A 10,063-nucleotide genomic window follows, 5' to 3' on the forward strand; every position below is an offset into this window, starting at 1 on the left:
CCTAAAAGGTCCCTCCCCTTTCTCAAACTTTCTGTGAAAAGCTCTGTAAATACCACCTCACACCCATTAAGGATAGTTACTATACAAAGCAAACAAAGCCAGAAGCTAGCAAGTATCTGGCTGGGCTGGGGAGGAAACGGAGCCCTCATGCACTGTTGGTGGCCATGTGCAAGAGCCACGGAGCACAGCAAGGCAGTTCGCCGAAAATTCAAAAAGAGTTAGTCACCAGGACAGCGATGGAACACACCGCACGGTGATCAGTGAGTGCTGCTGTCTGGTGAGTATGAAAGCCGTCAGAACAATAAATCAGAAGAGTTCTCATCATGAGGGAAAAAACCATTTTTCCTTTCTTGTTTAAATCTGAGAAGAGAGCTGTGACCTAGGCTTATTGTCATCATTTCATAATAGATGTAGGTTAAGTCGTTATGCTGGCTGTACACCTTACGCTTAGCGCAGTGCTAGGTGTCAATTCTATCTCAGTAAAAGTGGCAAGAACATCGAATGACCCATGATCGAGTAGATCCGCTTCTGGGTTTATACCAAAAACAGAACGGAAAGCCAGGTCTCGGAGAGAAGACGCGCACACCCGCGTTCCCAGCGGCACTGTTCGCGATCAGCAGAAGGGTTAGAACCAACTCCAGGGTCCCTGATGGATGAAAGGATGAGCCAGAGTTGGCACCTCCATCCAGCGGACCATCCTTCAGCCTTCAGAGGGAAGGGAGCTCCGACACACGCTACAACACGGGTGAACCTTCTGGGGAACCACAACAGGGAACACCATGCTCACTGCACGAAGCAACAGACAAGCACCCACTCACTCCCTGTATAGGAGGTGTCTGGGCTGGTCAAATCCATAGAGACAGAAAGCAGGGGCTGGGGGAGGAGGAAGTGGGGAGTTCTTATTTACTGGGGATGGAGTCTCAGTTTTGCCAGATGGGAAAGTTCTGGATGTGATGGCGGTGACGGCTGTACAACAGCGTGAACATGCTAATGCCACTGATCGGCACACTGAAAAATGGTTCACCGAGGGAGAATGGTAGGTTATGTTGGTGAATTTTAGGTTATGTATATTTCACTCTAATTTCAAAAGAAACCGCTTTGTCAGATTGCAGCTCCAAGATCCTTCAGCCCTCTGTGAACTCCCACCAATACCACGCAGGGGGTGAGATTTCTGGATTCTGAGCCCTCTGGCCATCGTCCCAACCCTGCTCAGTGGCTCTCTGCCGATGCAACACCGAGCCTGTTGTACTTACGGCACCTGGCATCCCTTCGGCCTGGTACCCCACTCCTTCTTTGTCCCCGTGAATCCACATTCATCCTCCAATACTTAGTTCCCCCCGATGCTTCCTCCAGGAAGCCTTCCCTAACTGCTTCCAGCGTAGGGCGGATCCCCCAGTTATAAATTCTCATCACTCCAGGTCCTCTCCTTTTAAGCACTTACGTGTTNAGGACAAGTAGGGAAAGTACCAAGAGGAGACGGACACTGATGTTGGCCTCCGGAGCTGGAAGGTAATCATGAAGGGTGCAGAGGGTGCCGGCCCCCACTGGCCTTTCTTGGGAACTCAGTTCAGACGCTTACCCGGAGTGCCCGGCATGGAGTAAACCAGGGATCTCCTGCGCTGCCATCGGTAGATCCAGGTGCAGAGAACCACAGTGACCACGTAGAACACATACAAGCCTAGGTAACCTGCAGACAAGGGCGCAGGCCGTCACCAGGTGGCATCCTGGCCACAGCCCCAGAGAGCAAGTACTGCCCGTTCCGCTGCTGGTGCCTGCCGGTGGTGGTCTGTGTTAGCCTAGCCCGGGACCAGGAGGGAAATGGCCATTTCCTAGAGCCCCCACCCCCACCACCCGGCTTTTCCTTGGCCCATCTTTCCTTCCTGCCCTCCATAATTGGGCAATCAGAGGTAACGCCTGGCACAGACAGTGGCCTCCAGGACCCGATCCAAGTGCTAAGGGTTGGTGTCCTGCTCTGTGCCCTGGGAAGCTGAGCCCCGCAGACCGCAGCCCCTGAGCTCTGGCGGCACTGGGTGTGGCGGAAAGGGGCCTGATGACAAATCAGAAGGTAGCAAGAGAGAGTCTGTGGTGCCTTTCCAGGCCGCCTCTCTGGTGTGGTGTCCTGTCTCTGGCAGGACCTGTGACCCTCTGTGACTGTCGCCTGTGCTGGATGGCACCAGGTCTAGGCCTTCAGTCCTCGCTGGCATCCAGCCCCATCCCCTTGCCTCTCAGCGGCTCCTATGGCTGCTGATCCCTAGATGTCTCTGCATCTCAGTGTCCCTTGTGGGTTTCCAAAACCCTCTGTGAACTGTGCCTCTGTCCATGTCACTTGAACCACCCGAGGAGTGTGTATGCTGCAGGGACGCTGACGGCCCCAGTCAGCAGCCCAGCTACAGTGCTTGTTAAAACGGGACCCTGCGAAAATCCAGAACGTCACCCCGGGCTCCCTGCCGCCCCCCCGTGGTTATCGGAACCACAGGTTCCCTTTTCTGGCTCAAGCCAGCTTGAGTAGGGTTTCCCTCACTTGGAACTGTGCCCTGCTGGTCACCCGCTCGTGTCCCCCGGTGTCTCCCACCCGCCCAGCCCTGCAGCGGCTCACCCAGAGCCCATGCCAGCGTGACCCTGCCGAGGTAGAGTGCGGTGAAGGTCAGGAACACGGCCACCATGTAGAAAACAATGTCTCTGAGAAAGGGCCTGGAGGCAGCCGTGAAGGGACGCAGGATGGCGATGCCACCGGCCACCACAGTGGTGACCAGCACGCCCGCACCTGGAGGAGACCCTGCCCACCCCTGCTGCCCCGGGGCCGCTCTTACCAAATAGCGCCCCAAAGGCCAGGCCGGCTGTGCGCGGATCCGAGAAAGCCACCAGGGCGCTGAAGATATCGGGTGCGCCGTTCCCAAACGCCAGGAAGGTGACGCCATGGGGGGAGCACGTCAAGGGGACACAGAGCAGGGGCCCCGGCCTGGCCAGACCTGTCCTGGGCTGTGAGCCACCACCCAGTCTCCCAACCTCCCCTCTCACTACCTTCCCACCCTCCGGGGTGCAGGCCCGGAACAAAAGGATACTGCCACGTTGTGGGAGAGCTTGAACATGGTGGAAATGGCTGACAAGTTCGGGCAGAAACTACGGAGAAACAGCAAACAGGGTGTGCCTTCACGGCCATCCTCCCCCTAAACATGGGGTCACCCCAATGTCAACCTCCCGGGGACTCCCTTCCCATCTATAAGCTGGATGGGAGCCCAAGGCCACACTCACAACTTTGCCGCGGTGACTCCCAGAATCAGAAACAGGTAAAGCAGCCAGAAAGCCTGGGAGAGAGGTACGGGGGTGGGGAGGAGCGTCAAGTCCAGCCTGGGCCACCAGCCCCGCTCACTCGGTCCCCTGGCACCCCCCAACCCCCGCACCCCCGCCTGGGGCAGGGCCTCACATAGAGGGTGATGGCCAGAGGGAGGAGGTTAGGGGGGAAGTGACAGAAGATGCCTTCGAGGTAGTTCAGATAACCCCCTTCGCTGCGGCAGTCGGGGGTTGTCCGGATAAAGTCGCAGCGGGCAGAGACATTCAGGCCACACACGTCACGACACTGCAGGGAGGGAGGGAGGAGGACATCAGGGGTTGACACCCTGAGAGCCGCTGGACCAGGACCGTCTAAGTAGCTGAAGACCCCTCCTTCAGCCTGACCCCTAAGCCCCCCACACCCTCCAAGTGCCCACTGCACGCTTTAATTTTTTTAAATAGGTATGTTTACACAAGTCATGAATTTGTTTCTCTGCCCTACCCTCCATAAACCCACCTCTCCCCGAAGTTCCCACCACGATCAGTTTCCGGAGTCCCCAGCATGACCTTGTACACACATCCTATCATACAGCTGGTTGTGTTTCACGGAAATGGATCCACCCTAAATCTCCTGTCCCTACAATTTGCTCCTACCACTTCCCATGTATGCCACGTATTAACATACCGGGACACGTAATGATGACGGTGATCGAAGTAAAAGCACGCTGAGTGATTTCCATGTGCCAGGCCCAGGGCTGGGAGCTTAAAATGTATCTCAGTTCATCTGTCCCACAGTCTTGCAAGGAAGTCACTATTGTTATGCCCCATAGACAGATAAGGAGACTAAAGCCGTGTCCTGGGGTCCACTCAGGGGTAGACAGGGCTGGAATTGAGCTTCTAGGGTTGGTTTGATGGTCTAGAACCCTGTCCATCACATTCCTTGTAAGCTCCCTGTCGAGTCTTTCTAACATGAGTGGAGTATTTCATGCCCTGAATGATACGGGGCGGGGGCAGGGGGTAATATTTCCCCGCTGGCGGGCATATGGGTGTATCTGATTTTTCAGTATAACCAGCAATGAACATCCTTGCATGTGACTCTCTGAGTACATATGAGAATATTTTGAAAGAGAGAATTCTAGAAGTGAAAGTGCTGAGTCAGAGTGCATCACAGTCTGGGTTCCTCCAGAAGCAACCTGGAGGCAAGGATTTATGAGTGATTAAGTACGGGAAGTGTATGGAATACAATCACCACAGTGGGGCAGTGGGAGAAGGAAGGGAAAGAAACCAGCAAGGCCGGGTTGGAACTGCCCACATTGGGCTAGTAATCCCAGGGGCAAGGGAGCTGCGGTATTTATACACCAACTCTCATCAGTCATCAGGAGAGGATGCTGGGGGTGGTGGGTAGGTGGTAGTTCCCTAGCACTTCCTGCCCACCATGTTTATAGAAGGTTCTGGAAAAAGATGCTGGCAACTAGAAGTCAACAGAAGCCCACCAAAATGTAGTGTCCAAAGGACATGGGCAGAGCCCTGACAGCACCTCTTGCAGAGGGACAAATATCTTAAACATCTGATGGGTTTTGCCAAAATACACTCCCCCAAGCCTTGCTTAGACATACTGGCACCAGCAATGGCAAATGGGATCCCATACCTGCCCCTGCCACCCAGTCTTGTCCAGGCTGACGTGGTAGGAATCTTCTTGCTGTTAAACGACAAGTCCCTACAAGTCCCTGAGTGCTTCTCAGTGCCCTTCTCATGGTCATTTGCATTCCTTCTTGGAGCTGCCAGTTTTTTCAGCTGGAATGTTTGCTTCTTCTCATTGACCTGTAGGAGCTCTCTATATAATGGGCATTGGTCCTTTGTCCTCTCATGCCCTAAAAGGTCCCTCCCCTTTCTCAAACTTTCTGTGAAAAGCTCTGTAAATACCACCTCACACCCATTAAGGATAGTTACTATACAAAGCAAACAAAGCCAGAAGCTAGCAAGTATCTGGCTGGGCTGGGGAGGAAACGGAGCCCTCATGCACTGTTGGTGGCCATGTGCAAGAGCCACGGAGCACAGCAAGGCAGTTCGCCGAAAATTCAAAAAGAGTTAGTCACCAGGACAGCGATGGAACACACCGCACGGTGATCAGTGAGTGCTGCTGTCTGGTGAGTATGAAAGCCGTCAGAACAATAAATCAGAAGAGTTCTCATCATGAGGGAAAAAACCATTTTTCCTTTCTTGTTTAAATCTGAGAAGAGAGCTGTGACCTAGGCTTATTGTCATCATTTCATAATAGATGTAGGTTAAGTCGTTATGCTGGCTGTACACCTTACGCTTAGCGCAGTGCTAGGTGTCAATTCTATCTCAGTAAAAGTGGCAAGAACATCGAATGACCCATGATCGAGTAGATCCGCTTCTGGGTTTATACCAAAAACAGAACGGAAAGCCAGGTCTCGGAGAGAAGACGCGCACACCCGCGTTCCCAGCGGCACTGTTCGCGATCAGCAGAAGGGTTAGAACCAACTCCAGGGTCCCTGATGGATGAAAGGATGAGCCAGAGTTGGCACCTCCATCCAGCGGACCATCCTTCAGCCTTCAGAGGGAAGGGAGCTCCGACACACGCTACAACACGGGTGAACCTTCTGGGGAACCACAACAGGGAACACCATGCTCACTGCACGAAGCAACAGACAAGCACCCACTCACTCCCTGTATAGGAGGTGTCTGGGCTGGTCAAATCCATAGAGACAGAAAGCAGGGGCTGGGGGAGGAGGAAGTGGGGAGTTCTTATTTACTGGGGATGGAGTCTCAGTTTTGCCAGATGGGAAAGTTCTGGATGTGATGGCGGTGACGGCTGTACAACAGCGTGAACATGCTAATGCCACTGATCGGCACACTGAAAAATGGTTCACCGAGGGAGAATGGTAGGTTATGTTGGTGAATTTTAGGTTATGTATATTTCACTCTAATTTCAAAAGAAACCGCTTTGTCAGATTGCAGCTCCAAGATCCTTCAGCCCTCTGTGAACTCCCACCAATACCACGCAGGGGGTGAGATTTCTGGATTCTGAGCCCTCTGGCCATCGTCCCAACCCTGCTCAGTGGCTCTCTGCCGATGCAACACCGAGCCTGTTGTACTTACGGCACCTGGCATCCCTTCGGCCTGGTACCCCACTCCTTCTTTGTCCCCGTGAATCCACATTCATCCTCCAATACTTAGTTCCCCCCGATGCTTCCTCCAGGAAGCCTTCCCTAACTGCTTCCAGCGTAGGGCGGATCCCCCAGTTATAAATTCTCATCACTCCAGGTCCTCTCCTTTTAAGCACTTACGTGTTTTGAAATCCCCAGTTATTTGTAGGATCATAGACTTGTTTCATGTCTACCTCTCCCACCAAAGTCTTGCACAGTGCCAGGCATACGGTAGGTCCTCATAACTGTTTTGCCACACACTGTGCTGGCACCATCTCACTCAGTCTTCATGACAGCCCCAGGAGGTTGGTACGATTCTTTCTACTTTACAGATCAGAAAACTGAGGCCAGGGAGGCGAAGTGACGTGCCCAAGGGCACACACCCCACCGTTGCTAGCTGGTTTCAGACTCAGCTCTGCCTGAAAATTACTAGTTGAACCTCCTGGGGAAACAGCCCAACTGGGCAGGGGTAGCCTCCTCTTCCTGCCTGCCCTCCTTCCCTCCTCCCCGTCCTTAGGGTCAGCCAGGGAGGATGCAGGGAGACGCTCCCACCCCAGCTTGTCTCCCCAACAGCAGAGTGAGCCAGCACATCAGGTCCCCAAGTCAGCCTCCAGCCCCCAAATCAGCCCCCATCCCAAGGGGGTCATGCCCTGCCCCAAGGCCCACCAGCACCTGTCCCCAGCTCTCTGCTGTGGGGTGGTACAGTTATAGTGGCCTTGCTCTGAGTCTGGGGTGAGGGACTTTTCACCTCCTCCCCATTCCCTTCTCATCCTCTTCCCCAAGTCACTAAGGACACCTGGGAAAATAGNATCCAGCCCCATCCCCTTGCCTCTCAGCGGCTCCTATGGCTGCTGATCCCTAGATGTCTCTGCATCTCAGTGTCCCTTGTGGGTTTCCAAAACCCTCTGTGAACTGTGCCTCTGTCCATGTCACTTGAACCACCCGAGGAGTGTGTATGCTGCAGGGACGCTGACGGCCCCAGTCAGCAGCCCAGCTACAGTGCTTGTTAAAACGGGACCCTGCGAAAATCCAGAACGTCACCCCGGGCTCCCTGCCGCCCCCCCGTGGTTATCGGAACCANATAAACCACTTGCCCTTCTGTAAAATGGGTGTAATTATCTGGTTAGCCTCAGAAGGTGAGCATGAATGAACTCTGCAGCCATGCAAAGTTGGCGTGGGCACAAAAAACTCTCAGCCCTTCAGTGCAAGAGGGAGCGGTGTGTTCTTCCGTTCCCCTGGGAACAGGGAAGGGCGGGAACCCCAGCCCCCTGCAGGTGAAGGGGACTCCGGGGGGTCATCATGAGCAGTCCCCTGCCTTCAGTCTTTANGGATCCGAGAAAGCCACCAGGGCGCTGAAGATATCGGGTGCGCCGTTCCCAAACGCCAGGAAGGTGACGCCATGGGGGGAGCACGTCAAGGGGACACAGAGCAGGGGCCCCGGCCTGGCCAGACCTGTCCTGGGCTGTGAGCCACCACCCAGTCTCCCAACCTCCCCTCTCACTACCTTCCCACCCTCCGGGGTGCAGGCCTGGAACAAAAGGATACTGCCACGTTGTGGGAGAGCTTGAACATGGTGGAAATGGCTGACAAGTTCGGGCAGAAACTACGGAGAAACAGCAAACAGGGTGTGCCTTCACGGCCATCCTCCCCCTAAACATGGGGTCACCCCAATGTCAACCTCCCGGGGACTCCCTTCCCATCTATAAGCTGGATGGGAGCCCAAGGCCACACTCACAACTTTGCCGCGGTGACTCCCAGAATCAGAAACAGGTAAAGCAGCCAGAAAGCCTGGGAGAGAGGTACGGGGGTGGGGAGGAGCGTCAAGTCCAGCCTGGGCCACCAGCCCCGCTCACTCGGTCCCCTGGCACCCCCCAACCCCCGCACCCCCGCCTGGGGCAGGGCCTCACATAGAGGGTGATGGCCAGAGGGAGGAGGTTAGGGGGGAAGTGACAGAAGATGCCTTCGAGGTAGTTCAGATAACCCCCTTCGCTGCGGCAGTCGGGGGTTGTCCGGATAAAGTCGCAGCGGGCAGAGACATTCAGGCCACACACGTCACGACACTGCAGGGAGGGAGGGAGGAGGACATCAGGGGTTGACACCCTGAGAGCCGCTGGACCAGGACCGTCTAAGTAGCTGAAGACCCCTCCTTCAGCCTGACCCCTAAGCCCCCCACACCCTCCAAGTGCCCACTGCACGCTTTAATTTTTTTAAATAGGTATGTTTACACAAGTCATGAATTTGTTTCTCTGCCCTACCCTCCATAAACCCACCTCTCCCCGAAGTTCCCACCACGATCAGTTTCCGGAGTCCCCAGCATGACCTTGTACACACATCCTATCATACAGCTGGTTGTGTTTCACGGAAATGGATCCACCCTAAATCTCCTGTCCCTACAATTTGCTCCTACCACTTCCCATGTATGCCACGTATTAACATACCGGGACACGTAATGATGACGGTGATCGAAGTAAAAGCACGCTGAGTGATTTCCATGTGCCAGGCCCAGGGCTGGGAGCTTAAAATGTATCTCAGTTCATCTGTCCCACAGTCTTGCAAGGAAGTCACTATTGTTATGCCCCATAGACAGATAAGGAGACTAAAGCCGTGTCCTGGGGTCCACTCAGGGGTAGACAGGGCTGGAATTGAGCTTCTAGGGTTGGTTTGATGGTCTAGAACCCTGTCCATCACATTCCTTGTAAGCTCCCTGTCGAGTCTTTCTAACATGAGTGGAGTATTTCATGCCCTGAATGATACGGGGCGGGGGCAGGGGGTAATATTTCCCCGCTGGCGGGCATATGGGTGTATCTGATTTTTCAGTATAACCAGCAATGAACATCCTTGCATGTGACTCTCTGAGTACATATGAGAATATTTTGAAAGAGAGAATTCTAGAAGTGAAAGTGCTGAGTCAGAGTGCATCACAGTCTGGGTTCCTCCAGAAGCAACCTGGAGGCAAGGATTTATGAGTGATTAAGTACGGGAAGTGTATGGAATACAATCACCACAGTGGGGCAGTGGGAGAAGGAAGGGAAAGAAACCAGCAAGGCCGGGTTGGAACTGCCCACATTGGGCTAGTAATCCCAGGGGCAAGGGAGCTGCGGTATTTATACACCAACTCTCATCAGTCATCAGGAGAGGATGCTGGGGGTGGTGGGTAGGTGGTAGTTCCCTAGCACTTCCTGCCCACCATGTTTATAGAAGGTTCTGGAAAAAGATGCTGGCAACTAGAAGTCAACAGAAGCCCACCAAAATGTAGTGTCCAAAGGACATGGGCAGAGCCCTGACAGCACCTCTTGCAGAGGGACAAATATCTTAAACATCTGATGGGTTTTGCCAAAATACACTCCCCCAAGCCTTGCTTAGACATACTGGCACCAGCAATGGCAAATGGGATCCCATACCTGCCCCTGCCACCCAGTCTTGTCCAGGCTGACGTGGTAGGAATCTTCTTGCTGTTAAACGACAAGTCCCTACAAGTCCCTGAGTGCTTCTCAGTGCCCTTCTCATGGTCATTTGCATTCCTTCTTGGAGCTGCCAGTTTTTTCAGCTGGAATGTTTGCTTCTTCTCATTGACCTGTAGGAGCTCTCTATATAATGGGCATTGGTCCTTTGTCCTCTCATGC

The 10,063-nt window shown here is 54.0% G+C and overlaps 1 protein-coding gene and 1 long non-coding RNA gene across 2 annotated transcripts in view; both read right to left on the reverse strand.

Annotated features, from left to right (window-relative positions):
- The window catches only part of SLC8B1 (solute carrier family 8 member B1), a gene marked incomplete at its 5' end in the record, with an annotated part of 20,327 nt that extends 16,612 nt beyond the window's left edge, over positions 1-3,715 (reverse strand). The window contains 6 exons of the mRNA XM_034637973.1: positions 1,580-1,687; positions 2,597-2,764; positions 2,811-2,916; positions 3,063-3,120; positions 3,253-3,305; positions 3,425-3,715. Coding sequence (XP_034493864.1) covers positions 1,580-1,687; positions 2,597-2,764; positions 2,811-2,916; positions 3,063-3,120; positions 3,253-3,305; positions 3,425-3,715 — 784 coding nt within the window. The remainder of the gene's footprint in view (positions 1-1,579; positions 1,688-2,596; positions 2,765-2,810; positions 2,917-3,062; positions 3,121-3,252; positions 3,306-3,424) is intronic.
- A 4,264-nt stretch (positions 3,716-7,979) lies between these two features.
- LOC117795268 lies at positions 7,980-8,646 on the reverse strand. Its single transcript, XR_004619183.1, has 3 exons — positions 8,348-8,646; positions 8,176-8,228; positions 7,980-8,043 (listed from the first exon to the last, which is right to left on the reverse strand). It is a non-coding gene; the product is annotated as an uncharacterized LOC117795268 (long non-coding RNA).
- Between the last annotated feature and the right edge of the window lie 1,417 nt (positions 8,647-10,063).

Source organism: Ailuropoda melanoleuca, chromosome 12, assembly GCF_002007445.2.
Source record: "Ailuropoda melanoleuca isolate Jingjing chromosome 12, ASM200744v2, whole genome shotgun sequence".
Taxonomy (NCBI): domain Eukaryota; kingdom Metazoa; phylum Chordata; class Mammalia; order Carnivora; family Ursidae; genus Ailuropoda; species Ailuropoda melanoleuca.